Below are 13,048 nucleotides of genomic sequence, written 5' to 3'. Positions count from 1 at the left end.
AAAAGTAATTGATTGTAATCATAACTCACATATGTTAAACTTAGCGAATAACTGACCATCTTTGATAGTTTACAGAAAAACTCTCAAATGACTTGTGTTCTTCCTCATTCCTAAAGTAAATGAGGATATCAAATAAAGATAATAACGAACAAGTCCAAGTACTATTTGAACACTATGTTCATCAAATCCATAAAAGTTGCAGGAGCATTGCTCAGTCCAAATGACATAACTACAAATTTATAATCACCATATCGTGTTCTGTAGGTTGTTTTTTCGGAATGTCACTATCTCTAAGTCTGAGCGGATGATAACCCAATATGATGTATATCTTTGAGAAATCGATTGCACCTTGAAGTTGGTCAAACAAGTCATCAATCCTGGGGTTAGGAAACTTATTCTTAATTGTGACCTTGTTCAACTGTCTATAGTCAATGCACATTCTGAGAGAACTATCTTTCTTCTTTACGAACATCACTTGTGCACCCCATGGTGAAAACTATGTCTATGAAACCCTTATCTATAAGGTCTTTCAACTATTCCTTCCATTCGTTATGCTCTACTGTGGCCATTTTGTAAGAAGGAACAGAAATAGGATGTGTATCTGGAAGCAGATTAATTCCAACGTCCATTTCCCTTTTGGGAGGAACTACGGGATGATCTTCTGGAAACACTTCTGGAAACTCATTAACTACTCCAACTGACTCAAGAGTTGGGGTTTTAGAGCAAAAAACCTTACGACGAACTAGATGATAGAGATAACCCTTAGAGATAATCTTTTTTTCCTTAGGATAAGAAATGAATCGACCCATAGGCGCTAAGCTACTACCCTTCCATTCTAAGATTGGTTCATTTGCAAAGTGAAAAAGAAAAATCCTAGTTCTACAATCGACTGAGGCATACAAAAAATAACCAATCCATGCCTATAATGACATTGAAGTCTACTATTTTTAACTCTATAAGATTTACTAAGATGAATTTGTAAGATACTGTTACAGAGGAAATTTTTCTATACTCGTCTAGCTATAACTGGGTCACCAACTAGAGTAGTGACTGAGAAAGGTTCTGAGAGAGGTTCTGGACTGACACTGAATTGGAATGTTATGTAAGGAGTTACAAAATAAACAGTAGCCCCTGGATCTAATAATGCACAATTATAAGGGTCAAAGACTGGTAATGTACCAATGAATACATCAAGAGAACCTTCCTCATCGTGGCGAGCCTGAAGAGCATATAACCTGTTCTGGCGCTGACCGCCACCTATAGAAGATGATTTATACTGCTGACTTGGGAGGCTTGTTGGTGCTGATGATGTTTTAGATTGAAATCTACCATTTCCACCTCCTAGATCGTGTCTAGAAGGACAATCTCTCAACCTGTGACCAGACTGACTGCACCCGAAACACCCTTCCTTTTCTATAAGGCAATCGCCTGAATGGTTCTTACTACACTTAGGGCATGTGGGGTAAGTATTTGTGCTTGAAACGCTTCCTTGATACTTAGAGTCTGGTACCTAAACTTTGTTGTCAAACATGTTCGTGGAGGATGGAACACCAGCTAATGAAGGGGAAAGGGATGAAAACTTCTGCTAGCTCTACAAGACATTTCTACCACCCGAGTCATAGTTCCTAGTCCTAGCCTTCTTATTCTCTTTGGCATGTTCCTTAATCTTATTACCCTCAACCTGCTGAGCATGAGTCATAAGCCTAGAGATGTTTATATATCCTAGTAACATAGCATTTTTTCACTCTATTTTAACCAAATTTGACACTTCACACAAGAACTTATTCATCTGATCCATGGAGTCAGCAACCATGTGAGAGCATACTTTTAGAGTTAGTTAAACTTGAATTCATACTCTTGGACTATCATGTTACCTTGCCTTTTGTTCATGAATTCCTGGGTTTTTTCTTATCTCAACTCGATTGGGAAAAACCTATCCAGAAAGATCTCACTAAAGCATTCACAGGTAATAGGAGTTGCATATGTGTCCTTATTATCCTTCCATTGAGTGTAGCAGATATGAGCAATATATTTTAGCTATGTGATGCCAACTCAACCCGATCATCCCAAGTAGCCTCCATATTCTCAAAGATCTTCTTGATCAACAAAGAAATTTTGAGGATCCTCATTAGTTTGTGCTCCTAAGAACTCAGACAGATTCATCCCAACAAAGTTATGACCCTTGCTTCTATCGATCCACCAATTCCATTCATATGAGCTTGAACCCTCTGATTGTTCTGTTCGATGACACTCTGAGCAAACATCTGAATGACACTCTTTAATTCAGCGTTGGAGACTTCTTGATCTAGGACAGGACGAGTTGTGTTTTTGAATTTCTTGCATTTGTATTCCAAGTGTTCGCATTCGTGGAATTATCTCTACGAGGAGGCATGATCAAAAATTCAGAACGTCAAGTTAGAATGGAATTAGATCATACCTTATGCACGATAAGTGTAACAATAGAGTGAAGTTTTCCCAAAACACTTCATAGCCTCCATCTCATTAGATGTGGTGCACTTCACATCCATGAAAAGGACTTTACTTAGTGCGGCTTTTCATACATCCTAGGACACTTAAACCTAGTGTTCTGATACTAAGTTTGCCATGCCTCGAGCTACCCTAAAGACGCAGACGCGGGACCTTGGACCACAAGTTATCTAAAGCTAACCCTATTAAAATGATCATGAGCATACTAAAGAATATAAACTATTGCAGAATCTAAATCATACTTCAAATAAAAAGATGGGGTATATCAATATAATATAGCTTAAATATTTGAAATAATAACTTTAACTCATTGCTAAGCTAAAAGTAACTATGTCTGAAAATAGCCTCTAAACTGACTATAAATTCTAGCACAGGCCCCAAAAAATTCTAGCAAAAACTTAAACTAAATGACTAAACACTAAATAGAAACTCCTGAATATCGTCCTTGGAGGGTGAGGACTCACCATTAAATCTGCTGAACTGGAGATCGGAAATCAATCTAAGCGCGATCTGGATGCTGAGAACCTTAACCTACATAACGAGAAGATGTAGTACATGTATGTGTCAGTATTTTAAGGTACTGAGCATGTTGGATAGGGTAAATCTGAAATAAAACATAGCTGAACAAGCACAAAATCAAGTATAAAAATCTAAACATGATATACTGAATGTTGACATAATTGAATGCAATGACCAATATATAACATGTTGAATTTGAATATTGAATATACTGAAAAATTCTCAATGCAATAGATGCTAACTAAATGGTGAGAGCTACTAATAACCGTTAATAAAACCACATGAGCTAAATCTGGAGTTCGATGTATACGCCCCATCAGAGGACCCAATATACCCTGCCAAAGGTATAAAGGCATGTTGGCGTGATCTGATGCCCACAGAGGAGACTTACAATCTACTCCGCTAGTAGTTCTTGGACTATTTGGGTACTGAACCCTTGTCCAACTCGGTATTATGCTACACCCAATGAATTAAATCATTACGACATTATGACTGAATTTCTGTGTATACTAGATAGCTCAAGACTGAACATAAAAAACTGAGAATCCAATTAATAATCAAATAATTATGCATTAATAACTAAGACATGTATATATGAAGTAGCAGAAATATATAACCTAGCATGTGTAATTTAAGAAATAAAGAAATACGTAGTAAGGGTACTAAAATTCATGTGAAAAACTGAATAATAACCTCATAATCTAATTTGGAATATGTACCTAACTAATTATTGATGATTTAGTGTAATTCTACAAATGTTAGTTTTAACCTTGAAAAGAGAATCAAGAGCTGACTGAAAACTAGGGATTTAATCGGTGAAATGAACCCACTAGTGAAATCTCACATACTTGGTGATGAAATCCACAAAGAATTATTTATACTTTGGGGTTGGAGCTGCTGGAAACTTGTTGCGTTCTTGAACTAGGGTTCTTGACCTTTTTCTCCTTTCTTGCTTCTAATTTTATAAGTTTTAACTTTTTATTTTGACATCGGTAAGTTCTTGTTATGTTTCTAGGCCTAAACTAATAAAATTTGATAGGTCAAAATGACGTATATTAGGGGTAAAATTTAGTTGAAAAAGACCAAATGAGCTTGATGTAATTGCCGTCCAATAAAACGACGACCTGGACTGACAAGCCATCGTTTAATCGACGGTCCGTCGTTGGGTAAGTAGGTTGGTTCTATTCGACAGACCTTTACTAAAATTGTCATAACTTTTTACTTAGAGGTCTTAATTTAGTAAGGTTAGTGGCTATGGAAATATAATTCAGTACTTATCATTTGGTAGGTCATGAGACACCTAATTCATTTTTAGCTAAGAGTTATGGCCATCTGAAGTTAAACCTAAAATTTTTTCCTCTTAACTGTCATCTAATTTTAACCTACGGTTCGTAAGTCCATCCTCGGACCGTACTGGTCCATCGTGGGTGATTGGGCTCTTGATCATAAGGACACAATCTGTGGACCGTAGGTCCGTCCATCATTCGACGCTTAGTAAAATTTTTTGGGCTGATTTTTTTTGGGGGGGGGGGGGGGTTTAAGACTCAAACAATGGATGCATAGTACGGTCCGTAGTTCAAACTACGATCTGTGGATGGTAACTGTCGGTTGCACCTATAGATTTCTTGTTTGTTTTACATATGGGATATTACAATTTGTGTCACGCCTCGAGAAACCCCGAGACACGGACATTAAACCTACGACCACAAGTGATCCCAACCTAACCCTCCTGGCATGAGCATGATTGTACAAAAGAATATAAACTGTTGCGGAATCTAAATCATAATTAAATCTTAAAATATGGGGAATACCCATATTCTATAAGTGAAATATTTGAAAACAATAAGTTTAATACAAAGAAATTATTCACTCAATACTAAGTTGAATCTAACTATGTTTGAAAATAGCCTCTAAACTAGACTAGAAATACTGGGAAAAGCTCCCAGCTAAATCTAGCAAAAACTAAAACTAGATTACTAAAGACTAAAATGACACTTATGACTGTTGTCCTTATAAAATGAGTACTCACCACTGAATCTGCTTAAATTGAGATCGAAAATCGATCTATGTTTGATCTGGATTCTGAGAACCTGAACCTACATTACGAGAAGATGTAGCGCACATATGTGTCGGTATTTGAAATGTACTGAGCATGTAGGATAGATTAAAGCTGAAATAAAACATAACTGAAATAACATAAAAGCAAGTATACCCTGACAAATGTATAAAGGCATGCTGGCGTGATTACTAAACTGATTGCCCACAGATTGGACTGACAACCTACTTGGCTAGTGGTTCTCGAATAATTTGGTACACTAAACCCTAGTTCAACTCGGTATTATTCTACTCCCAATGGAATTTTTAAATTAACTGATTATGTCTGAGTTTCTGTAAATAATGGATAGCTCAAAACAGAACATACAAATTGAGAATACAATAATTAATCTCGTAATTATTCATTTATAACTAAGGTATATATATCTGAAGTGTCTGAAATATCTGATATCGAATGTGTAATTCAAGAACGAAAACCTAAGGTTCTTAAATTCATGCAATAATATGAGTAATAACATGATAACCTTATTTGAAATATATATTTAATAAATTCATGAAGTGCTAAAAAAGTTCTAGAAACCCTAGGTTTAATCATGATAAGAAAATCAAGAATCTGACAGAAAACTAGGGACCCAATGGGTGAAAGGAACACACTAGTGAAATCTCAAATGCCTGGTGATGAAATCCATTGGAAAATACTAAATTTTTGGGGCTCGAACTTGTGTTGTTCTTTAACGAGTGTTCTTTATCTTTTTCTCCTCTCTTGCTTCTAATTTTTTTGTTTTGATTTTATGATTTGACTTGGATATATTTTAATCAGTTTCGAGGATTAAACAGACTAAAATATGATGATTAGGGTCAAAACGACGTAATTACGGTTTAAACGGAGTGGGAAGGGTCAAAAAGACCTCTTGGAAAGTTCTTGTCGGGCCAAACTACGTCCTAGATTGACGGTCTGTCGTCTACCCGACGCCATGTTGTTGGGTCTGTCGTTAGGGACTTTACTAAAATCAGCATAACATTTTATTCGAAGGTCTAATTTTAGTAATGTCGGTGGCATTAGAAACATAATTCAATTATCTATCTTTGGATAGGTCATGGGACAACTAATTCAATTTGTCATAACAGTTATTTTCATTGGAACTTGACCCAACTACATATCCCCATAACTGCCTGCATATTTTCCACCTACGGACTGTGTTTGTCATCGGCAGCTCTTGTAAGTAGTGGGTTAATGGGGGTATCGATCGAAGGTCACGGACCACGGATCGTCGTCTGACCTACGGACCGTCGATCAAGACTTAGAAAATTTTTCCCGACTGAATTTTTGGGAGTTTCTGATCCCATCAACGGTTGTGCATGACGGACCGACGTCTGTCCTATGGACCGTCTATGCCACTGTTTTTTGCACCTGCAGATTTTTTTGAAAAAACTGATTTCGGTCTATTTTTGTTATGTGGTGTTACAATTTGTTTTCATTGGGTGAGTTTAAATAAGGTTGTAACTAATGCCTTTGATCTTGGTATATGTTGATTACAATTGAATGTGAGTGGAAAGATTTGTTTCTTTTAGGTCAAAAAAAGAAAATATACAATTTTATCAGTGTATTACTTGTGCCACTTTTTGTATGACAGCCTTGTGTTGCCTTTTCTGTAATAATTATATTAGATCAAAGTTAAATCAGTTGCTAATAGTGGTTCCTTTGTATCTTGTTAAGTGCATTGGTCGTGGTGCTAACTCCTTTTTGATGATATGCTTCAATGTTCTGTCAACAATAGAAGAATAAAGTGAGGATACATTTTATTTCTACGGTGATCTAATAATAAAAAAATTTTGAAGATGAAAAGTTCATACATTTATATATATATATATATATATATATATATATATGCTACAAATGCATTATCAAGTTAACAAGATATTTTAAATTCAGAATATATTATTTTATATTAATCCATGTTCTTTCGCAACAAATATGAAAAATATGTTAATATATATATGAATAGTTTAAAAATAATGTTTTACCAAATACATCATATTTTCAATATTATTGAATAAACATTTTAATTTTGTCCTTACACTAAATTAAAATCTTACGACTATTGATAAAATTTATTTGAAATACAACTATTACACATTAATTCTTTAGTCATAAAAACTATTTGTAAAATAAGTTCAGGGGGTAGTAGGACATTATTATAAAATAAGTGTGTCTCTTAGATTTCAGGCATAGGATGAGGGAGTTATCATGCATTTTCCCAACAATCTACAAACCAAAATATTTATAAACAATAAAATGTAGTTGTTCTTTTAACATGTTCATATGACTACTGAACAATATATCGTAAAATACATGTGCAAACACATTTCGATAGATGACAAGAAAAATATACAACAAATATCATCTATAAGGTAATATTATTGAGATACCGGAAACTACATGATTGAACCTTAGTAAATTTAATTTAATATACTCGTTTAACAAATAAAAAGTTTCATTGACTATCTTCATATGTTCGCGTGAATAAGAGATATATACTATGATCCACATTGAACATACACAAAAGAATCCTTAATATTATTTTGTCCAAACCATATAATTAAAATCTTGCTTAATCAATAATACTATTTACTGTAACAAAATTTTAACAATAAATATATATACATACATACATACATACATACATATATATATATATATATATATATATATATATATATGACTATTATTTTTCACCAATTCTCTTAGGTATTGATTTAGTGGTCCATTGTGTTAATATATATATATATATATATATATATATATATATATATATATTACTTAACACAATGGACCCCTAAATATATACCTAAGACAATTGGTGAAAAATAATAGTCATTTAAGTTCATATTGAAACGTTATGAATAAATCCTAGAATATACTCAAATTTACGGAATATTCTATTGAAGTCATAGTACTCAACTACACAAGTATATTACACTAACCTTAGGCACAAATCAAAATAAATCTAAAAAATATTTAGAAAATTCAACGACACTCGACCCTAAAATCGAAAAAATACAAAAAGACAAAGAAAAAGACATATGAAGTAACATAACTTGAAACACTGAGAAACTTATATTGAATATCAAAAGACAAAATGTTCTTGAACTGAGCTCGTGGGAGAAGGGGGAAATCACTGAGAAACTAATCTTATGAGAGAATGGAAAAAATTACGCTCTTTGCAAACAAAAGTAGGCATATCTAGATGAACTATGAAAATTGAGTTTTCTTTGTCTCATGCTAGTCATTTTATACGTTATTGAAATATTCCTACATGAATCAAATGATTTGTTTGTTTAGCCAATATATAAGTGTTAGTGAAACATAGATTGCGTTGATGAGATTTAGGTTCTTTCGCAGCTACAAAGATTGCGTTGATGAGATTTAACTTTTATGTAAAGGGACTCTTAGGTTTTGTTTCTAAATTTGAATGAGTGTTTGCAAGAATGTGCTATTGAGATTTAATAAAATGGAGTTTTGTCTGAATAAACGCCTTGTTATTCTCAGTTTATAAGCTAGGACTTCCCCCTGTTCTTGATGCTCAATACGAGGTGTGTGGTGCATTAAGAATTTTGCGTTTGGTTGATGAAATTAAAATTTATCTCATTATGTAGTCTTGGTTAAATCCTTACTTCATAAGCTACGTTTCATGCTTTAGATGTTCAGTCCTACGTTCGGGGTTATTAGAGTCTCACATTAATTTAGTAATTCTAATTATGTTTTGTTATGTAGTATTGAATAATCGTCCCTTCGGATGTTACACTTCACCAATGTTAAGGTCCATTTTTCAATTGATGACCCATTTATTTTTCTACGTTTGTTCAAATTTTTCAGTTTTATTGGCCTGCAAGGAATCTATAGACATCAAAGGGCGAGGAGCCACATATTTCACCTCCAATTATATGAAAGTGAATCCTTTCTTGATTTAAACTTTTGACCTCTCTATTTTTTTTCATCTTCAGTGAATTCGTAATGCCCTTGAACTGCACTCGTGGGAGAAGGGGTGGATATCATGGAGGAACTACGCTCATGAGAGAATGGAAAAAGTTACGCCCTTTGCAAACAAGAGTAGACATATCTAGATGAACTATGAAAAATGAGATTTTATTGTCTCATGCTTGTCATTTTATACGCGATTGAAATATTCTTACATGAATCAAATGATTTGTTTGCATAGTCAACGAATAAGTGTTTGTGCAACACGCACAATATCAAGTTAAAAATTATATTAAAATACTGAGGTTCGATGTGTTCAGATAACAAAAGAATAAATAGAATGGTTCACAATAAAAATTCATACAAGTATAAGACTATATCACGTAAATGGGCTCACAATACACATATATTTTTCTAGATACACTCTATCAAAGTGGATTCACATATATTTACGTTACATAGATAAATATAGTGACCTCACCTCCCTCCCAAGAAATAATTGTAATCATCATATGTGGGTATGTGGTATGCGGTCAATATGTAGTAGTTCAAAAATTTGTTTGTAATATTAGTACTTCCCTATAAAGGTATATTGGTCTGTCTTTCCATAAGACATATGATACAAGTGAAAGGTTGTCTATTAAAAAAGTTTATATATATATGTATATATGTTAGAGATACTCTTCAATTTACAAAAGGAAGATGTCCTAATTTAACATGTCACAAAATTTTAGGATCATAAGTGTGAGATGATGGTAAAGATTAGCACAAATTAAAGATATCAATAGTAGAAGAGGAGGAATTAGCAACACAACTAGCTTCTTTATTAGCTATTTATGAGTATTTTACCCTAGGTGATGGTGAGACTTGACTCTCACATTCAACCAAGACCTATTGAAAGTTGATCAAAGTACAGACAAACTAATCGACAATTAGAAGAATAACTAGTGATATGAGATGAGGCATTATCATTAGTGTTACATTTCAGATATTGATAAGTTAGATTGAAAAGGAAGAGTGTTACATAAGACTATATCACGTAAATGGGCTCACAATACACATATATTGTTCTAGATACACTCTATAAAGTGGATTCACATATATTTTTTGGGATTTAGCAAGTTTGAATTGGAAAAGAAAAGAGAATATGAAAAGTGAGGGAAGTACTTTGGAGGAAAAATGAGAAGTCATTTGCAAAGTACAAATGAAAAGTCATTTCTCCCATAACAGCAAAAGAAAGGGAATTTGTTGTCCTCATAAAAGAAACACTTCCATTACTTCTTAAAGATCTAAGAAGAAGATGCCCCCTCGCGTCGCCGTCGTCGCTCGCTCGGCTTCGGCTTTGGATTTTGATTTGGATTTGGATTTGGAAAATTATGTGATTGATTTATAATTTTTTTGGACAAAATTTATTTACTCAGTTTTTGTTAAATCAAATAAATTCTGTTAAAATTATCTCTTATAAATTTGCGGGTAGCGGTAACATTCCGAAAAGTTGTTACTCTTTCCGAAAAGTCGTTACTTTCAAAAAAGTCGTTATTTTCCTAACAAACACAATTTTCCAAAAAGTTGTTATTTTTTCCAAAAGGCACAACTTTCTGGATAAAATGGGTCTGAACTGATTTCACTGAACATACACGTTACTTGCTGAAAATGGCTATGAAAGGAAGTCAATTTTCGATTTTTAAAAAAAGTAGAACTATTTTTTCTGTGCATTTATTTTTCTCTCAAATAAAATGAAGTGTCGATCGACTGAGTCTGTGTGACTTGTTGTTGTTCTTATGTTCGTTGAAGTTAATGAAGTTTGACGTACCTCTATTTATTTAACATGTTTAATCCATTTTATCTTGGGAGAAATTAATCCGTATCCTTCGGTATAGTGAGGGGATTAAATTTCTTAAGGACACATAGTAGTTTATGTGGACTTGCATTAATTCTTGTATTTTATGTATTTTCTGCTTCATGTTATTTCTGTTTCTATTCATTCGTTAACCTTATAAATACAGGTTACTATAAGAATAACAATCTTAATAAATTTAACAGTTTCTGTATTTGAGGTTTCTGGGGATCAATACTTTTATGGTTTTCTACTTTGCGTGAATTTTTAAAAATTATTCGATTAAGGATTAAAATAACATTAAAACTTTATCGTTAAATAAGAAACAGTTAGTGTAAAGATTTGTTCTTTACTGTTAGTATTTGAAAAACATAACTTATCTTCCATTTGTGACGGATTTTTTTTTTACTAATTCAAATCAAACAAATGCTGGAACAGTAAGTGTTGAAATAACAACGGTAGCACATAATCATTCAAATGCTGCCTTAGAGCCGGCTGAAAAACCTGCAAAGTTTTCTGGAGTCGACTTTAAGAGATGGCAGCAACAGATGTTCTTCTATCTCACTACGTTGACTCTGCAGAAGTTCATTAATGAGAATATTCCTGTTATGTCAGATGAAACTCAGGCTGATGAACGATTCATGGTAACAGAAGCATGGACTCACTCATATTTTTTTGTGAAAAAATTCTATTTTTGAGTGGTCTGCAAGATGATTTGTACAATGTGTACAGCAATGCCAAAACTTCAAAAAAACTCTGGGATGCTTTAGAAAAGAAGTACATAAAAGAAGATGGCAGAATGAAAAAATTCATTTTGGCAATATTTCTGGATTATAAGATGATAGAAGCTAAGACTGTCGTCACCCAAGTTCAAGAATTGCAGGTCATAATCCATGATCTCCTTGTTGAAGGTATAAGTTTATCTAATGCCTATGTTAGAAATATTATGTTTTCCCTTAATACTCACATAATCTTTAATGTAGGATTGATTGTGAATGATGTTTTTCAAGTGGCTGCAATTATTGAAAATTTACCTCCATTATGGAAGGACTTCAAAAATTACTTGAAACACAAATGCAAGGAGATGAACTTTGAAGAACTCATAGTAAGGTTGAGAATCAAAGAGGATATTAAGGCTGCAGAAAAGAGGTCACGTGGTAATTCAGCAATATCTGGAGTAAATTTTGTTGAAGAAGATCCCACAAAATTAAAGAAAAGAAAGAAATATATAGTCCAAAAAGCAATCCTCCTATGAAGATATTCAATGGAAAGTGCTTTAATTGTGGTTAACATGATCATAAGCCTAATGAATGCCGGGGTCCTACGAAGGACAAGAAAAATAAGGATCAAGAAGACTTGGCTGAATCCAAAGGAGGAATGGACGATCTCTGTGCAATGCTTTCAAAAGGTAACTTGGTCGGAAATCCAAGAGAATGATGGATAGATTTTGGTGCCTCATGCCATGTTTGTGCCAACAATGAATTATTTTCATCATATACTCTTGCACTTAAAGATGAAAAATTGTGTATGGAAAACTCCGCTGTTGCAAAGGTCGAAGGAACTGGTAAAGTCATATTAAAGATGACATCAAGCAAGGTGGTAACTTTGAATATGGTCTCATCTGTTCCAGAATTGAGAAAGAATTTAGTTTCAATTCCAATTCTGACCAAGAATGGATTTCAATGTGTATATGTTTCTAATAAAGTAGTAGTAAGGAAAAATGATATATATGTAGGAAAATGTTATCTTAGTGATGGTCTTTTCAAACTCAATGTAATTGCAGTTGATATGAATAAAGATTTTGCTTCTTCTTAGTTGCTTGAGTCTAAATGTTTATGGCATGAACGTTTTGGACACATTAATAACAAAATCTTGCGAAAACTGATTAACTTAAATATTTTGCCAAAATTTGAGTGAAATAAATCAAAATGTCAAATTGGTGTTGAATCTAAGTATGCTAAGCATTCTTATAAATATGTTGAAAGGAATTCAGATCCTTTAGAATTGATTCACACTGATATTTGTGACATGAAGTCAACACCATCACGTGGTGGGAAAAAGTATTTAATAACTTTTATTAACGATTGCACTAGATATTATTATGTCTATTTGCTAAATAGTAAGGATGAAGCAATAGATGCATTTCTGCAATATAAAACTAAAGTTGAACA

The 13,048-nt window shown here is 33.4% G+C and overlaps 2 protein-coding genes across 2 annotated transcripts; one reads left to right on the top strand and one right to left on the bottom strand.

Moving 5' to 3' along the window:
* Window positions 1-1,006: 1,006 nt before the first annotated feature.
* LOC138339409 (uncharacterized) lies at window positions 1,007-1,699 on the bottom strand. The gene is made up of 2 exons (XM_069291005.1): window positions 1,601-1,699; window positions 1,007-1,510 (listed from the first exon to the last, which is right to left on the bottom strand). Exons 1-2 carry the CDS (start codon window positions 1,697-1,699, stop codon window positions 1,007-1,009), a joined length of 603 nt encoding a protein of 200 aa, XP_069147106.1.
* Window positions 1,700-11,303: 9,604 nt separating this feature from the next.
* On the top strand, window positions 11,304-12,692 carry LOC138339408 (uncharacterized). The gene is made up of 5 exons (XM_069291004.1): window positions 11,304-11,314; window positions 11,610-11,788; window positions 11,861-12,054; window positions 12,180-12,285; window positions 12,391-12,692. The coding sequence occupies exons 1-5, from the start codon at window positions 11,304-11,306 to the stop codon at window positions 12,690-12,692; spliced, it is 792 nt and encodes a 263-aa protein (XP_069147105.1).
* The last annotated feature ends 356 nt before the right edge of the window (window positions 12,693-13,048 follow it).

This window comes from Solanum lycopersicum, chromosome 11 (assembly GCF_036512215.1).
Source record: "Solanum lycopersicum chromosome 11, SLM_r2.1".
Lineage (NCBI taxonomy): Eukaryota > Viridiplantae > Streptophyta > Magnoliopsida > Solanales > Solanaceae > Solanum > Solanum lycopersicum.
The sequence above is the reverse complement of the archived record's forward strand: the minus strand, read 5'-3'. Positions and strand labels throughout refer to the sequence as shown.